The 19,419-nt window shown below is 39.9% G+C and overlaps 1 protein-coding gene across 2 annotated transcripts in view; it reads left to right on the top strand.

The window, feature by feature from the left end:
• EIF2AK3 (eukaryotic translation initiation factor 2 alpha kinase 3) overlaps nt 1-19,419 on the top strand; it is a 44,685-nt gene that overhangs the window by 1,946 nt on the left and 23,320 nt on the right. For both annotated transcript variants that reach the window (XM_069796471.1, XM_069796461.1), the window contains exon 2: nt 4,925-5,054. In XM_069796471.1, the coding sequence (XP_069652572.1) occupies nt 4,925-5,054 (130 nt within the window). The remainder of the gene's footprint in view (nt 1-4,924; nt 5,055-19,419) is intronic.

Genomic DNA, 19,419 nt, shown 5'->3' with positions numbered 1-19,419 from the left:
TTGCGAGGTCTCTATTCACCTCAGCTAATTGTTCTTCAGCAATAAAATATCCATATAATATAGCAGGTCAGTGTAATCTGAAAAAAACCCAACAAAACCCAAACCTCAGATGTTTTTGCTGTAGGCAAATGAATGTAATCATCTTGGTTTTGAAGATTTTTTTAATTTCCTGGAAGAAAATGTGAGGGTTAGTGAATTACCGTGTTCTTTACATACAAACATGCAGGTTTTGAAATTGGAATAGCTGTTTAGAGTTGAAGTTTGACAAACAACTGTATTTGCAATGTCCCAAATGGTTTTTGAGGGTTGAGGTTATTAGGGTTTTGGTTTTTTAATTGAAACAGCAGTAAGGGTAAATGATGATGATAAGTTCTGCTTTGTTTTTCAAACAAAACCAACTTATTTGAATACAAAGCTTTTCTGTAGTGAAAGGGTGTAGATGAGCTAAATTAAGTGTTCATCCCCTATCCTGTTTACATCTTCCCTTGCAATCTTAGCCCTTTTCTTCTGTTCGTAGGTAAATCCGATACCTTCACTTCTGTAAAGTAGAACAGAGCTGTGCTTAGACCACCTGATCTCAAAAAGTGGGCTGTGTTCATGATGGGATATAAACAATGGTTTTAAGGCCCAGGACTGGCCTTTTGTCAATGTATGTGGAAGTTTGTAGTAGGTATTTTGCATAGTTTCAAGGGGGAACATTATAACTGCACTTCAATAACAAGCTTGTGTCTGTGAGTGAAAGAGGATAGGAAATGGTAAGAAAACATTTTCATTTAACTGTAGAGGCTGTGTGTACATGGTCGGGGTGGGGGAAGTATGTCCAGATGTGTTTTCTTTCATATTGACAAAGTGCAAATAAAATCGTGGCTATATAGTATTAGCTTAGCCTCTGCCAGCTGCTGTGATTACAGATACCTTTGTATGCGCTATGTTGTACTGGCCCCTTGCTTTAGTCCTTCTGCAGGCCATCTGTAAGGGCCCAGAAGGGATTTTCTTCTCCATCACTTGGTTCATAATATGTTCTGGAGCAGCAGCTAAAGGCAAGGTGAAATGCGTAAGTGTCGTCTTCGTTTTACTGATGTTCATTGTTCAGGTGCCTGGTTGATGGATCCTGGGATTTAAGTAATTGCTGAGTTTGGAGTGATTCCTTTCTGTATCTTTTTTTCTTCTGGTCCAGGCTTATAGAGACTATTGCAGTTCTGGTTTTGCGTTGGTGGGGTTTTTTCCTTCTCTATATCTGTGGGATGTGATTCACTCCTTAGTATATAGCCAGTGATTTACTTTCAACAAATGTCTTGCTGTTTCAAGAATTGGCAGCCTGGATGCTGTTTGTCTCTATCCTCCTTGCTTCCTTGGCGTTATAGTTGTGACTTTTGACCTTTTTACCTTCGACCTTAAGTTGGGTAATATTTTGTGTTTTGTGTGGGATGGTATGGAGAATTGAGGTCTAGTTTGGTAGTGAGTGTTCTTGGAAAACTTGTATGTTGTTGGAAGCTGACTTCTTTGGTCAAGGTAGTCTTTAAGCTTTACTCCAATCAGGAGGTAGTGTTGATAAAGCCAGTGATAAGGTATCGTTTTGCAGAGAATAACAGAGTTTATCAGGTTTAACCGAAATAGAAGCTAACACAGGAATTCCTTTTCCTTGCAACTTGTCAGTTAGGTATCCCAAAGATGCACCCAGAATATCGCTATTTCAGTTTAATGTAATGAAGTTGCAGGTACCTCTAACCTCTTCAGACAGCAAAGGCTTGCAAAGAGATGGTTGAAAGGACAGGTCTTTATTCTTGAATCGTGGCCATATTCTACTGGTGTTTATAAGAATTCACTGTAAGAATTGGGCATAATGTGCTACAGTAAACTTACGATAGCACTGTGGGGTGACAAAGAGCAAGTTGCCTGCCTGTTTTTAAGCTCTGAAATAGTTTCTTGAAGTAGTTGTCTAAATTGCTTTTGTCAGAATGGGTTAATCTAGTGCTTGATTAGACTACCTGAAAGATGGGAAGATCTCTTGTTACTACTTCATACTCTCAGTATGCAAAGCTGCAAGCAGTGGAATCTCACAGAGAAAGGGAGGAAGCTTGAAAAAAGGAAAATCTGATAGTGAGAATGTGTAACACTAGCACGGGTCTAGGGCACATGTAGACAAATTGCAGGTCTTATACCAATTAGAGTTCAAGTGACAGGATTTTAACTCACTGGAGTCAGAGATGGGGAGAACAGGTATTAAGATTTTAATTTATAGAAAAATAGAGTTAAGTAACACAAGGAATTTATTACAAGAATAAGGGTTTTTAGAAGTTTTTTTCTGACACGCAGGATTATTGTTGAAGAGCAACATGAAGATGGGACCGGAAGCATGATTGTTTAGCTCAAAATGAGTCAGTCATTCATTAAAAAAGCAGAGAGAAATGTATGCTTTTCTTGCGCCTAGTTCCAGTTCTAAAGGTAGCCACATGCAAGATTTAGGTACAGCCAAGCTGGTCCTGTTCCTATGTCTCACCGAAGTGTTTGCTCAGTAGGTGGAGTTTGTGAAACGAAGTCTGTTATAGAGCTGGTGGCCAAGGGCACTAATAAAGAGTACCATTGCACCCAAGAAAAGTTGGGCTTTTCAGGGTATGGAGAAGCAGTTGATTAAACCAGTTTCTCAGTGCTATTGGTACAAAGGTTCCCTTTGAAGGCATGTTTCGCGCCGCCCCCCCCTTCCCTAATCAGCTAAACTTAAAACATAAGTGTGGTTACACCATGATTTGGGTGACCGCAGGTCATGATGGAGGTACAGATTCCAAAACTACAGTCTGGGTGGCAGTGGTGAGCCTTTAATAATGAGCACTCTTGGGGAAGGTTGAGGTTTGCATCTTGCGGGGAAAGATGCGCAAAGGTAAGATACAAAGGCATAAAACATCTGGTACTTGAGGGAGAAGTCAAGCAGGAGGAATTAGATAAAGGAAAACAATGGGGGTAGATGGGAAAGAAACATTTCACAGTACGATTTTAGGATTTTTCTTCTCTACAGTGTTACTGCCAAAATTCCCTCTGTTGTAGCTACATTTCTACCTTTTTTTATAACCTAGTTGTCAGCTGGATCAACATAAAATTTAAATAGACCCACTTGGAATAATATTTTTATGCAGTGCTAGAGGACTTCAGATAAATTATTTTACCATAAAGCAAATAGATTCTGCTAAATGTGTGTCCAAGGACTTTAGTGTGTGAGCACTTGTTTACGGTGCTTGAGAACAGTCTCCTGCAATCCAGTTTATTATTAACCCGGTCTTGGTTTCTGTACAGTTGGAATAATTGTATGTACTCAGCTTATAAAACCCCATGTATCCTACTGTTCAAATATTTGCACAATTGGTATTTTTCTAACAGTTTCTTAAACTAAGCTTTTGGAGGAATCTGGTGCTTGGCCACCTTCAGAAGTAGGAGCTGCTATATTATTTTTGGTACAGGTGAAAGGTGTATTTAATTTTCTTATTAACGATGTAGTGCTGTAATACAGTATAAGGTCCTGTAAAATGTGTGGGTGACTTTTACGTGTAAAACGGCAATGTTTTACATGACCTTTGTTATAGGTGATGTAATAAGCCAGTATCCTTGAACATGTTTTTATCATGATTCTACTTTTTTCCTCCTCAAAGAAAAACAGTAGCCCCCATCATTTCCTCCCTACTTCAGCTTACTACACTGGTGGCTTTGGACAAGTGAATATATTTGGCTTCAGTGCTACACAACAATCTAGTGTTCCTTACTGTTTAAAGTAATGATTCATATACATGTCTGTGTGTGTACTACCTCACCCCACCGCTCTTTCACACCCTACCCCCCCCCCCCCCCCCCCCCCCGAAAATAGTTAACCTACCCATCAGGTTTATTTGCACAGTTCCTTATTCTCATTGAAACCAATGTCTATAAAGGTCTTTCTGGGTCACTAGATCCAGCCCCCCTCAGTGCAAGCTGTGTATAAAGTGATCAAGCTTTACTCCCACAGCCTTTGAAGATTGGTGAGCCCGCTGCAAGCGAAAACTGCCAACACATCCCAGCTTTTTCAGGTCAGAGTGAAACAATCAATCGTCAAGGAAAAAAAGCCCTTCAAAAATGCCTTGTCAGTGTTTTGTCTCTGATGTGTTGTTCAGTTTTTTGGTTTGGTTTTTTTTTTTGCTTGTTTTTTATTTTAGTGCTTGAATTCTAGCCCAACCAGAAAAGCTTATTCTAATTGTACTGCTGTATAAGAAACAAGATTTACTAAAAACGATGAGCTTCGGGCACTGTAGAAATTAACAGCTAGCCTGCCATTACCATGTATCCCCAGACAGATAGGCTACTTAAAGCCTAAGCTGCATAAGGCAGTTTGCTTGCTTTGTTGTCCGCAGACGTTGGAGGTTGTTTCTGGTGTCCTGTGTATGCTTTAGGCGAGACTTGTTTTATTCTAAGACTTGACAAATCTCCAGGATTTCCGTGTTTCCTCCAGAGGTACTGAAAACTTAGTTGCGACTTAATATTTCTTGCGTACTGATTTGCTGGGTTAATAGTTTTGGGTTTAGGTTGTTTTGAAAGGACGTATTGCAGATCAGTGTGGGAGGGACTGGAAAAATAGGATCTATCCTGTTCGTGTAAATATCTCAAAAGAAAATAATTTCATTCAGTGTTGTAGTGGTAACACCTGCATGTGGGAGCAAAAAGTCAACTATCTTCCCCTGAAAGTGTCTTATAGCATGTAAATTGGTTTATGACATCCAGCCAAAGACTTCAACTTTTCTACTCTCTCGTTGGTCTAGGTAGAGCTACCAAGTTAAATTGCTCTTTTGCGGACTATATAAACTTAACTTTAAAGTTGGAGTTGCACTCTATTAAATATAGAAGGCAGCTAATAGATAAACTCCATATGGCTGTAGTTTTGACTGTGAATGCTTCCAACTTGCAGATCTCTAGTTATTATCAGCACTTTGGATGGACGAATTGCTGCACTGGATCCAGAAAACAGTGGGAGAAAACAGTGGGATCTGGATGTGGGATCAGGTTCTCTTGTGTCATCCAGTCTCAGTAAACCAGAGGTAAGGCTAAAGCTCTTTCCTGACTAAGTCTTTAAAACCAGAATTTTCTGTAATAAAATGAAGGCAACTTTCTCTGTATTTGATAGATGTTAAATAACGCAGCAAAGTTAGTATGGATAAAGTTTAACGGCTATTCTCAAACTTTTATTTGGAGTGCTTACATCATGTTGCCATTTCAAACTAGAGTGTGTCAGCATTTTAGTCTTGCAATTGACGTATGTGATAACTATCAAACTAGATGATGTAACTGAGTTTGGGAATTGTATGTAATTGCTGATTGAAAACAAGTTACTTGTAATTTGAAGCAAATGAAAGGATCATCTGCTTTGTATTACTAGAGTGTGTTTTGGCAAGTAGTGGCTGTGTCTTTTTTTCCCCCCTTAAGAAAAGCAAAAGTCCTTGTGACTTAATGAAGAAAGAATTGGGGTTTTTTATCCCAGATAAGCAGGCTGCCTATGAAATAGAATGTGTTAGCAATGAAATAGTGCTGAAGGTCACCCTGAAGTACTGAGCGGTAAAGGGTTGCATCACTTCTTGCTGATGAACTGTAAGAAGGAAATCTAAAGAATTAAATTTCTTGTTTGGTTCTATTTCCACCATCAGTTTGAATAAACTTAGGCTAGAAATTAGAAGGAAGTTTTTTGCCTTTTTTTTTTTTTTCTGCACTGAAAAAGTGAGAACCGTGAGTCATTCTCTCCTAGGATTAGGAGGAATAAATATACCAACTAAGAGGTACTTTGTGGTGATGACAAAGTGCACGGTCCTTCTCTGTCGTGGATCGTTGGATTTGATGACCGGTCCTATATCGTGCTTTTGCATGACGAGCATTGGAGAATGAAAGTTGAATTCAGGGGTATTCGGACTGTATATGCTTCCTGCTTGTGGTTCTTTGCTGTTGTCTGTTTACATGACCTCTGTTTTGGTATAAAGAAGTCTAAGGAAAGATTTGGTCTGTTGCTGTGGTAGTGTAAGTATGAGAGCTAGTAATAGGTATCTTGGATTGCAAAAGTAATGTGAGTGTTAACTCATGTTACTTTGTTTCTGAGAAAAAATTTTATTTATGGATGCAACTTCGAGAGTTGTTCAGATGTATTTTTGTGTTTAAGAAAAAACACTGTAGGAAAGAAGAACTTCCCCAAAAAGATATGTTCTAGAGCAGAATTGAAAAGAATACAAAAACTGTAAAGAGCTCTGTAAAGAGGAAGGTGTCAGTTATAAACTGTGGTCTTTCACAAATGTTTTCAATGCTAATACTTAAAAAAATTGGTCCGTTATCTGTTGCTGCAAATAGTTTCTGATGACCACAGTGAAAATAGAACCACTGGTTATAAAACACACATTTGAAATCTGTGCAAATATAAACTTCATTTTTCACTACAAATTAAGACATGAGCCCAGGTTTTAAAAGATTTCAAGAATGCAAGCATTTAATACTATAGAAGTGGTTTTGCAAATCTAGATTTTGTCACTCAACTGATCTGTCCAGAGTTTTGATCTTTTTCCAATGTGGTATGACTGTAGAAACTAAAGGTTGGTGCTTAGACAACAGAAATTGTAGTTTGTCCATGCAATATTTAATTCCCTTTTGTGGCTACAAGTTAGTAGGTTGTGGGTATCATAAGAATACACTTTTAAAGAGCGTTTGTTATGCATATAGAAAGTTTTCAGATGGATTTTCAAATTTTTTCATTTCTACAACTGTGGCCAAAGACACTGATGGATTTTGGCAGTTAAGATGCAGAGCCTGTGAGAGAACTAATTTTGGAAGTAAAACTTCATTCTGGCCTTTTAGAAGCCGTTAAGTGTTATGAATATAGACTTACTGTCATGTAAACAAATGCTGTTAAGATAAGACAGAATTTAACAAGAAACAAAAGTGATGAATACTCCAAATAAGCTACACTTAAACATTTAAATATTTAAATGTTTAAAATAAATATTTAAATGTTTAATCTGCTGTCATTATCAGCTGGAAGACTTCATGCAGTGAATCTAGACACTACTTGAGTGAGTAATTGGCCTCATTAAAATTGTTGGGACAATTTTGGTTTGGGTCAAAATATTAAATTTATTGAAGTCTCAGAGTCTGTCATCTCCCCACTCTACAGTATTTCCTTTCTGATCTGGGCATGTGGCATGTTGAGTTTTACCCTCTCAAACTATTGAGGCTTTTTCTTCCTCTTCCAACATTTTGAGGTGAAAAAGGTCTCTGTGCTTTCAACCACAGTATTATCTTCATTATAGAACAATATCATTATGTAAGCTGTTAACATACATCTTGCAAGAAGTGGCAGATGAGAAACTTTTTGTGTTACACTTGCAGTGTTAAAAGGTTTGTGTTCTTTCAGAGTGAGGAAAGCGTGTGCTGCTGTGTCTCAATTGTTTTGATGAGGTTTTTTTAGCTATCTTGGGTGAGAGTGCAGTGAACTGTAGTTCCAGGTCCTGGTGCGAAAGCATCAATTTAATTTCCAAGTGCCTTTTAAGAAAAGACATTAGATCTTCAAACTTTCAGTGTTTAATAGAACTGTAGTTACTTCATTTGCCTAACTGTAAGATGTGAACTTGGCTGTCTGGAGCTCATGTGTTAATTAGGAAAGTGAGGTAGTAAAATTTCAAATGTTCCAGCAGCTCTGTCAAACACTTCAGATCTTGAAACTACTGCTTAAGACACTGACAAGTGAGATGTTCATCATTTGTCATGTGAACGGATCAATTAGAAAGGAAAGGCTGCTGAACTACTGATTGTGTGTCTGGGTAACTAAAATGGTAAAATTCATTCCTTGGCTCTAAACTCCAACATAAACAATCATGGTCAGGGTGCCAATGCTGAAAAGGTATGACTTCGCATTTTGGTCTTGCGTATAAGAATTTAAAAACTTTGTTTCCCTGTCCATTGTGTTAAAATGAAAAGCCCTTCTCTATAAAAGCTGTATGTTTACAACTCCAAGATTTCTTGTTACTTGCACATAAAGATTGCCTGTTGAAGTTCAGGGTAAGGTCATTGAATTTCAACTTTTCTAAAAGGGAGCTTACTTTTAATGAAAACACTTTAATTTACTCTTTAAAATTTAGCTTTGTAATGAATGTATCATCTGTACTTAGACAAAAGAGAATACTTTTGGGAGAATCAGCCTTTTAAAATAATGATGCTTAATCATAGTGAAAATAGAGAACTGCCTCTCAAGCAGTGGAAATGGTTCATAGCCCATCATTATGAGACTGTTGTCATTTACTAATGAGGGTGATGTGTTCTTGTACCTTCACACCTTTGTACTAAATTACTTAATGGGCTTCTGCATCTTTCTTTTATGAGAATCTATTAATGAAAGAAATGAAAGCGTGAGCTTGCCTATATATTCAAAAGACTGGCCAATGGTGGCTAGCATGACTGATGGGACAGTGGGAGCCTGGAGAAGAGACGGAGACAGAAAAAAAAGCCTACTGTGGGCTGGATAAATGGTAGAGATACTCCTGTGAAAAAGCTGGTAGCTGATGTTTGATGGGAAAGGGGAGAATAAGTGGGAGACTTGGTGGTGATGATGTGAGACTAACAGCTTAAAAATACATTGACGACTGTGACGCAGTTTTTCTTTGCACTGTCAGGAATGCTGCAGGGAGTTCAGCCTGACAGGGCAGCTCCAGCTGTAGTAGTTTCAGTGCTCTGACCAGATGCTACACTGGGATGTACTCGATAAAAGTAACTGTATTGGCTCATGATTTGGCTGTTACAGACTAATCCCTAAGTAAGCATCTTATTTCCTTATTTGAGAGACTGGGAATCATGGGACAAAATGAGTTTCAGTCCACAAGGCTGACATTTATAGCAGTCATAGTAAACATACCACTGTATCCTGGAAAAATGAAATAATTGGCTTATGCTGTGTCACAAAATCTGTCAACATTCTTATCCCTCTAAAGGGTCTCAGTGTCTTTGAATTGCATTGTATATATTTTAAATTCTTACCATTTTTTATTGTGATAGCCACATAAAATAAACTTTCTACAAACATCTGTGTGATCTTTTTTGGACATAAAAATGGCAGGTTTTTGTGGAATAGCCCAGTATTATATTTTTTTCCTCCAGAGAAATGTGGAGATGCGAAGTTTTATACTGAAGTCAGCTGAAAACTAATTGCATTGTAGGCAAAGTGAACCCATACATATCTTTAGCAGATTGTTCCTTTTTTGCCCTTTGGAGAGGATAGACTGATGCTTAGAGCAGTGAGTTGGGAGAGGATTTTTGAAATCTCCAAGGCTCTACTAGTGACAGGATTTAATGTACAGTATGAATGTATCTTTTTTTTGTTTGTTTCTTTTTTTTCCTTCCCTTTACCTGCATTATAAACACATTCAAATTTTCAGTGCTTTGGTTCCCCAAAAGAAATACTAAGTTCCAGGCACCTGGGAATCACTTTAAGGTACTGACTGCCTGCACTTCCCCGCACATTGGAAAAGGTAATCTCTGTACCTAGTCAAGCCCGAGAAGAGCCAAAAGCTGTCCTGGGTTGCTTTGGGAATGCAGGAAGAAATTCAGCAGCTCTCATCCTTTGGCCTCTTACGCTGTGGTGTAGAAGAAATTGCAAAACCCACACTGAAGAAGGTCGGAGCAAGACAAGAGGTCAAAACGCCTTCTGAGGGGCTTAAATCGTGGTTTCTGGATTCTTTTATGTGCCCTCCCAGAGATTAGGGGAGAGTAAATAATTTAACAGTCTCTGAATCTTGTGACATCAGGTTTAGGACAATCATACCCACCACTTAGGGCACCCCTGCAGCAGCATTTTATTAGCCTGGATAAAAATGAGGTTTTTGTTTGGTCCATGGCTTTCTACTTTAGTTATTTTTCAGTTAAGTCACTGCCTGTAAATATCATCCAATGAGAAGCTGAGATATGTTTGTTTTGGGCATGGGTGGGGAATACTTAAGACTGTCAGTCAAACTTGTTTGAGTATTTTCACTTAAAAGGTTATTATAGCAGCTGTTGAATACAGTGCTGAATATTATCAATTTCTGTTAAACCTGTATAAGTCTGTTCTGACTCTGCTAACAGTCACTGGACAAACAAAAAGGAGATTTGTTTCAAACTACACAAACATTTTGAGCAAATGGCTTTCTCTCGGGATTCTGCTTAAAAACAACTGGCTCTGTCTAGCTCACTAGTGTTAATCTTAACTTTTAATGTATTTGTGCATCTTAAAACATTTGGCATGAGGCACAACAGCAACAGAAGCAATCTTTCCCGCTTAGCACTTCGAAGAGTCTTTGTGCAATGTACAGGCTGCTTGCAGGAGCAAATGCTGTGCAATAGGGTCAGACTTCCATACACAGAGAATAACAAGTTCTCTTAAGCCTTTGAGTATGTACAAAACTTTCTAAATTGAAGTTTTACTCAACAAAATGAAGAATAAAATTTTAAAAATTTCTGTTAATGCTGTAAAATTACTTTCCAGCTCTAATATGTCGTGACCAGATGTAAAGCTCCAAATTGCCACTCTGTTCAAGCAGGCAGAGTGTAAACCAGTGGACTTGTTATTGAGGTGACTAATCTGGGGAAACTCTATTTCCTTACAGGTATGGTGGTATAATTTTAGTTGCCTGGAAAAGTATTCTAGTAGAGTTCTTTGTGTTCTGTAGCTGATCCTTATTTTTGTGTACTACTGAGACAGATGTAGGACCACCAGATACCAGATGCTTTGATAGCTGAAGGTATCACTCCTGTAGAGGAGGACTAGAGCATTATCCAGTTCTCTATCGTACAGGTTTTCCGTAATAGAACTGGAATTAAATTGTACTAAATGAAATACTAGATGTGGGGATTGATAACAACAATTTTGTTGAAGGTTGGAGGTGACCAGTTTAAAACTGAGAATACTGTGTACTAAGAGATCCCATGACAGGTTATCAGCTACCATCTCGATTCCTCTGCAGGGGAAGGAAATGTGATCCTGTGCTGCCTGTGGGGAGAGAGAGAGAGAGATTAGTGTCTTAAATGCTCCTGGAAAAGCTCATAATGAATAAGAAGTGAGTGTCCAGAATTGTACTTCAAAGGAAGATAAATTCTAATTGCAATTGAGGCAGAGAAGGCTTATTAGGGCTATCAAGGGGAGTGGAGCCTGTGTTTTGCAAGAAGAGAATAGATGTGACTGCTCTTTAACTACATCAATATATTATGATTCCTGGTGGCACAAGCAGTTCTTTCCATTTCTGTTGCTGGAAACATGCACAGTGTTCATGGGCATAAAGAGGTGACAGGCTTGGGAGAATTGCTAGAGAGACCTGTGGATTTCCGAGTACAGACCTTTGCTGCTTTCTTGGTGAAACTAAAAAATATAATTTATAATTCTCCTGAAAATAAACTTCTGATGATGTTTAGTGGACAAAAAGTCATCAGCAAAAGACTAATTGTTTTAAAATATTTGGACAGCCAGAAGTTGTACTTTTCTAGGAAATGCAACCAAACTTTTTAATGTGAAGTGGTACACGTGTGGAGAAGGGGAATTGCTGATGGATGCCCAAGCTGAGTTAGTGGTTAGTATGATACAGCATCATGATTTTTGTCAAGGTGACAAGTAGGGTTGTTGCTTAGACAAGTGGTCTTATGTATCTATCGAAACTGCACATCTTCAGTCATCTTAGTCCAATGTCTTGTTCAGTTGAAAAAACAAAAGACTTCCTATAACTGCAGCTTGGTGGCTTTCTTGCTGACACTTGATGTAGTTAGCACTGATGAAGCTCTGATAAAGTGCTGACATGTGTCCTCTCACTCGTGCTGTAAGGATGTTTGGGGGCATGACAGCTTCCGTTATGAGACACATGGGAAGCTACAGAATGAGATCTTGTGGCTTGTATGATATCAGAGCTCTCAACCCCACTCCTCACAAGTGATGCTCTGCCTCGAACAAAGCCAGGAAAGTTTCTCGGAGTCGCTCTGGGCTAGTGTTTGTCACCAGCTTTCTTCTGCTCACAGACATGGTCAAAGTGCTGTAAATCTTGGAAAGGACATTTACCATCAGCTCACTGTCTCTGATGTTTAGTTATCTGTATAGTAGCTTGTAATTTAATTACATACGGTACACTGAATGTTTTGTATTGCCTGTTAAGCAGTTCTAGTGTTTACAGATATTAAAATGGATCAAATCTAGTAATGCCTAGACAAATACCTATTTCAGCACAGGGAATGGATAACTTGGATATTTGGAGCTCAGCTGCCCAATACACAACAAAGTGATTTACTCTGCCCTAAAGCCTTTTTGAACTTCAGCTTATATCTTTTTCTGTAAAAGAAATTGCCTGTTTCAAGTGCTACGCATTTTAGTTTAGCAAATCATTCTTCTAGCAGCACAGCCACTGACATCTCATTTCCGAATTTCTTCTGGACTTTGTCCTCCATACGCAGGTAACTATTAATCTATCTGTCAGAGTCACTGGATGTTTCATGCACTCTTCTTTCTTTGCATCTTGAAAGAGGAGACGGTGCATTTGCTGTGTTCTGTTCTCCTCCTGTATTGGGCTCTCTTTTTCCATAGGAGTTGCTCTGTGACTTAATTTTTCAAGACATGTGGACTCTGTGTCCTTATCTAAAAAAACACCCTGTCCAGGCAGGGCCAGGGGAAGAAACACGTGAGGTCTGGCAGAGATCAGCTTAAATGCCGAAGTGACATGGGCTTCTGCTATTGCCTGTTCTCCCCACTTCTGAAGAGAAGCATGTTGCTTAGCTCCCAGCTGCTGCTCTAGGAGCCCGGGTACTCTGCAAGAGAGGTTGGAGTGGGGCGGGTGGAGGTGGTGGTGGAGTTAAAACACCATCTTCAAACATCCCAATACTGGAACAGTACTGATTTTGACATGGTGGCTAATGAACTTCTGTGTAGGGCCTGTTCCTGTAGAGGCAAGGTTTTGGGTAATTTTAATTTTCTTCACTGATCTTCTCCCTAATGTGCTATTAGTTTTAAGGAGCTCAGTGATGGGCTCAGTAGCAGCCGCTCTGGTTTGTCTCAGAAAGGACTGCTCTTAAGTTCCAGAAGACTGTTGCAGTCTTTTCTTGTTAATAAAACTTGCCATGTTAGAGGGGGATGGAATAGTGTCAAAATAAAGTCTTTCTTAAAGCACCGTGCTTTTTTTTATTATTATTATTAAGGAGAACAGTTTTTAAAAGTCTGTTACCATGGCAGCAAAGCAGGCTGGCATCTCTGTAGTCAAAATCCCAAGTCTTGTTTGACTATGATTAAAGTAACAGTGGTGTTTTAGTTTTCTAGCCTTCAGAAGAAGGGTCTGTTTGATTGCACAGCAAACAGTACTGGGGCCCTGATCTCTTTTGAAGGTGGGGTGGTCTGGTTAACACACCGAGGTTCCTCCATTTCCCTGCATGGCTGCTCAAGGGAGGGCAGAGGCCAGAGTAGGATTAATTCTTTTCATGGCAAACTCAAGATGAACAAGATGCTGTACCCCTGACACTAGAAAGGAGAGTATAATTCTCAAGCTACTGTGCTGCTGTCATCTGTTGCTTTCTGCACTGTTTGTGTAAAAGGCAGTTTTGTCAGGACCCTGGCAGCTTACACCTGATCAGATTTTAAGATCTGCAGTGTAGAATCACGACAGAGATACCAACTGTAGTAATTCAATGAAGTTATTGGAAGGACGTTGCAGGTGTTGCTTTGAGGAGAGAGAAGAAGGAGTATTCAAACAAGTTCTTTAGTACTCATCCAGCACAGGATTACAGCATCACTTCGTGTACTTATCATACGCAAAATACAAGGCTGTGAAAGTTGTTTATGGCTTGGTGCAGTCTTCTCTAACCAACGAAAAATGAAATAGAAACTACCAGCTTGTGGAGTACGAGGGTTAGTGGAAGGAGAAGAAAGACTGTAATAGATACAAACTTGTCATACGGGTCTTAATGTGGGCAGGAGCAGGGGACCAGGTTTGGTCACTTGGCTGATCCCGTGAACTGTTGCTGGGTGAGCTATACGGCCTGATGGTGAAAGTCATCGTGAGGTCTGAGAAACATCCACCCTCTGTGGCTGTGCAGAGCTGGTGTGCCCTTTGGGTCTGTCACACCCCAGCTGAGATGAAACCTATTTCCGTGGCTTTCTGATGTGCCGCTCTGGCACAGGCTGGCTCTCACCTCTTCAGAGGAGGAAGGCCATGTAATCCTGCCTCCATAAACTGCTCCATAAAATACTGATTCATCAGGTGTCCAAGTGCAGCCTTTCTCACGGTCCTGGTCTCAGATGGTCTGGGCACTGACGCTGGTTAACAGAAACAGGAGGTGGTCAGGAACAGGTACGCGCTTTGTAAACAAGTGTAGTGCTGAGATCAGAAGTGATGGCATTCACAAGAAGGAAAGTTTTTCTAGACAAAACAACCACCTGTCTGTTGGTATTTCCTGCTTCAGCTTCCTCATTGCCCTTGAACATGTCTAAGAAGGTCATTTTACTGATGTAAATCATGGACTCCCCTTTGCAGTCAATTTTCTTCTTCCTTGGCTGGTTAAACAGCACTGTATGCTCTGAAGAATACTTTGCTCTTTTACCAGTGCTTTAGGCAGTGGAGTAGCTTAGCTCAACAGCCTTTGTTTTTCAAAAGATTGTACTAGTGCCTGGGTCTTTGTTCTCTTCTTAAGGAAGCGGTGATGTTGTGTGCCTTGCAGAAAGTTTGAAGAAAAATATCTCCTTAGACTCTAGCTGGCCCCTTCATCCCAGTGTACTCCTGTTTGATTAGGGTTTGCCTGTTGGAAACAGCATGCTGTCATCCTTGTAGTGCCCTGTGCTTCAGGATTTCTGCAGGTAGGTAAAGGGAAAACAGAGAAATTGACATCCTGAAATCCAAGCTGAAGAGAAGAAATAACCTCTTACACTGGAAGGAAGTCATAAACCAGTGATACCTCCCTGCATGCATACCAAAAAAGAGCAGACAATAAATCAGTTCCAGATCAGCCTGAACTAGGGACATCTCAAGACCTTGCCCAGTGTGTGTGTGTGTGTGTTTAGAGAGAGATATATCTCTCCTGAAAATACTGTAAACATTTGTAGTATGGATACCTGTATTACTGTACACCTGTGAATTAAAAAAAAAAAGTGGAACATATAATGATTGCTTTCTCTTTCCCAGATTTGTTTGTGTAGACTCTTGTTTCTACCCTTTAGAGTAAAGCTGCTGCATGTGGCTTTTAATACGTTACCTAGATTAATTTTAGAGGGGCTTAAAAGACATCGTTCTTGCTGAGAAGTAGCTTTCTTAAGAACATGCCTGATGTTGGCTTTGATCCTTTTTGTTACAGTGATCCTATTGTAGAGATAACTGTAGAGGAAAAAAAATTGTTACCAGTAACGTTTAAGATTATATAGGTTAGTCTCAGTTAATTAGTAACTGGAATTAAGCTCTTGCAGTTTATGGTAAGAGTAAGGTTTGAAAAGCACAAACTGAAGTGTTAGAAAAACAGAAAGACATAACATTTCCTGTTCTAAGGAAAAATTTTACCTGTGCTCAGTTATTTCCTCAGAGTTATTGGAAAGTTCAGCCCATCTGTAAATGATAATATTGACCATTTTGGCACCAGACTTGTCTCAGATGTGCCTGCATGTGAGCAGGCTTGATTTTTGCTTCTTGTGATAAAGTGTTAGGCATGGGAAATGAATGTCACACTTACTGTTAAACAGCTCATGGAAGCTTTAGTACTTCAGCTTGTTTTGATCTCTGTTTACACGATATTTTCTTTCTTTTTTTCTTTCCTCCACTGCTACAAATCAGCAGCTTTCTTCCTGCACCGATCAACCTGCCGTGGAACCTCGTGTGCAGTGCCCTCCTTTCCAGTAAAGAGTCTAGACAGCAAATTCCCTGGTAGCGTATGCCATTTCGGATCGTTATGCTTTTTTGCTTTTTTGTGAAGGCTTTTTAGAAACTGCATTACCTCACCCGTCGGCCTGGAGATTGAGCAGCCAGCGCTGCTGATAGGGCTGCGGCACCCTGCGCCGAACCAATGGAGAACTTCAGCTTCAAACTCTTAATGAGCAAAAGAGCAGCGTCTCATTTAGGGCTCGATAGTTAATGTGGGGGGGTTTTTTAAGTGTTACTTCTGAAAGACAAGCCACTTAACAATTATGTGCCATATTGCTGACCAGTGAAGCTGAACAAATAGCTATTTACATTGACAGATCAGAGGAATGTGTAAGTGCATCGTGGTAACCTACATTTTCTGTGCCAAGAGATTTGCAGCTGACTGCCTGGGTGACTCACTCCTTGGATTAGGAGATGAGGTAATGCTTTTGAGATACAGGGTGATGTCATTCCTTTACCTGAGCTGCATGCCGATGCTCGTTGCTAGTACTTTCAAGGAAAGTCCCTTTGCTGCTACTGATGTACTAGAGAATGAGCTGCATAACTCGTATAGGAGTTGTTATTATTAATGTCCTTCTAAAGCCTCTGGCTAAACTGCTCTTTTAAAAGATGTCAGCGCAAGTGGACACAAATGCCTTTTGTTACATGTGTATGTGGGCACCTGCAAGTATGCACATTTGCATACCTGCCCCATTCTTCAAACAAAGCTTTTTTAGTAAAAGACGACCTTTGTGGTAATCAGGTGCAGTCCCTTGTCAGCACTATATCATGTAATCCCATTTATAGATAGATTCATCTTAAAAGAAGGTGATTTTTTTTTTCCCCCTCTGTTCTCAGTTTCTGTTGTGAAATACCACGTTTGTGATGATGAGTAGCCTATATGTCTGGCTTGCACTTACTTAACGGTCAGTTTAACCCCATCTGCTCGTACTCTGGCATTGTCCTCAATGCAATAGCTCTTTCTGCTGCCTGCGCTCCCTTTCCTGATGTGTTCACCAGCAGCAGTTGTGTCTTTTCTCAGCCTTTCTTTCCCAATGTCAGGCAGGTCGTGCTGTTCCTGTAGGCACCCTCAAGGTTGGGAGCACGGGCAGCTGATCAGCAGAGATGACCGAAACAGTCTCGTCTGTCCTCTGCAGCTTATGGGGACCGAGGTTTTAACAGATGAGCAGACAGTGCCCCACTGTCAGGGAATTTTTGAAGGCACACAAGCCATGACCTGATTTGACCCATATCTTGGGAGTATACAAGTGCGTGTTGCTGAGTGAGCTTCATGCGTGTTGGGAATTTGGGCGTGTGGTTCCCAGAAATGGCCAACATTTTGCCTGTTGTTTGCTAGTGGAAAATTTCCTCCTCAGGCCCTGGAGCAAGAGCACAAGGGAAGCACTTGAGGTGACGTGTGTCATGCTGTCCCCAGAGCTTGCAGAGTTACCCACCGAGAGTCTTCCTTGCTCGGCAGTGATTCCTGGGCAGTTTGCACCGCTGCCTCCTCTGTTCACAAACTGATGGGGTGGTCTGCAGCCCTTGGAGCATGCTGTGTTACAAAGCCATTGCGGTTGTGGATTCCAGCAAGCGTATCTGAAAGTCTGAACTTGCAAGTGGCTGTCTAGCTACCAGTGGCACACATCTAGTTTGATCACGCTACATGAATTCAGCTGACTGATGGCCAGTAGAATTTCTTCAGGATCCGACTTGAATTCTGTTGATGGCTAGGTTTGCCGGGCTTGGGCTCTGTGTGCTGAAACAGTAGTACAGGAGCTGGTTTGGCTTTTGTGTATTTGGAAAACTGCTTGTAAAAAGAACCTTTGCTGTTCATTCTTATTTATGTATGGAATATCTCATATTGCTGGAGGAGAGCGTGGGCCTCCAAACTACTCACAGGTATCTGGACCACGTGCAGGAAGAAACCTTAGAGAAGATTTATTAATGCAAAGTAACAGCTGCAGAGTCTAAAAGTTGTCATCAAAACTATTATGCATTTCTGAAATTATATATTACAAAAACATTTTACGATATTACTTTTCTGTGCTGAATGTTTTAACAAGATACTCTAACATGGTTACAGCTGCAACTTTGGCACTGGCATCTTTTGTTTTTAAAAAGGTGTTTTCCAAAATCTGCATGCCTTTGTTTCTCAAGATCACAAGGCTGCTCTTAAATATGAATGTTTATGTAAACCTTATTTGCTTTATTTTTCCACTGATCAGGTGATTTCTACAAATGACCCCTCCCTGCAAAATTTTTTGCTTTTTTGTTAGTTTATTTTTGTAAGCATATGTATAGACCTGTGTGTGTGTGTATTTTTCCTGCCCAACGGTAGGCCATAATGCAACATTTCTTGTGCATCACAGATCTCATGCAATGTTTCTTCTACGATGTTTCGCCTGTTTTGCCATAAGGTGAATATCTGGGAGGGAAAGAACATACCTCATTTTGCTTTGTAAAGCACTTCACAGCTACTCTCGACGGTTTACTTTTATCATCACTTCAATTACACATTGTGCTCCTGAGAGGAGTTTTTATTTTGTCAGTCATCATGAGGCTTTTCAAAGCCAGAAAGCATCAGTGTTGGATCCTTTAGGGATCTCAAATAAGTCACCAGCATTGTTGGGTAACGCACCTGAATTTTCTCTTTGAATGAGATGTGTCAAACAGTCATGACATGCACGCATTTACAAGATCTGTCTTTCCCTTCCTGTTTAGGTGAATCCCAGCTTTGCTTAATGCTGTTTCCTTGTCTGTGACCCAATTAGTAAGAATAAAAAGTCTCATGTTATAGAGAATTTTAATCATGAAAGAAAAGTGGTTTCAGATCCTCACAGTGGTTCCAGAAATAATAACCAGAAACCTTCTGGATCTTTTTTGTGGCTTCGTAATACACATCTGTGCCTTGGAGTCTGAGCAGGAATACTTTGTTTGAAGTGACTAATATACATGTACCAGAAGTAGTCTTTAAATCCTAATGTGTAAAGTGTCTGAATATAATGTAATTATGTTGTAGGATACTGCCCAAATGGACAGAGGTTCTGAAAAAGCATTAAAATCTTCCATGTTAATCCATATCCTCAAAAGCTAAGATTATGTGGACTACGGTTTCTCACTGTTCTTGGCGGGCACAGCCACTGTGGCTCCACAGTATTAGTTATGGTCTATCATGCTGATAATGAGTTTCTTAATAAGTCCCTTAGTACTCATTGACAATGACTCATACTTCCGAACTAGGATCTGCTTGAAAATCTCAGTGTTAATGGATGAAATGCCGTATCCTGGTGAAGATTATTTTTTTTTTTACTTGTGTGTTTAAACAAAAAGCCAGGCAAATTTTAAAGGAATGGTATACTAAAACATAAGAAATTCTGGGGAGGAGAAGTTAGGTTTAACTGTCTGGGAAGGCAAAGGTGAAATGTGAGCTCTGATCTCAGTGATAATTGCGCTCTCTGCTTTACAGGACAGTAGATGTTCTGGGGTAGTCACTAATTGCAAAAGAGCCTCAGCTTTTCTTTTAAAACCGAATTCAGTCTTCTGATCTAGAGAGAGC

The sequence above is a fragment of the Haliaeetus albicilla genome, chromosome 1 (assembly GCF_947461875.1).
Source record: "Haliaeetus albicilla chromosome 1, bHalAlb1.1, whole genome shotgun sequence".
Classification (NCBI taxonomy): domain Eukaryota; kingdom Metazoa; phylum Chordata; class Aves; order Accipitriformes; family Accipitridae; genus Haliaeetus; species Haliaeetus albicilla.
This window is presented reverse-complemented; position numbering and strand designations above follow the sequence as displayed.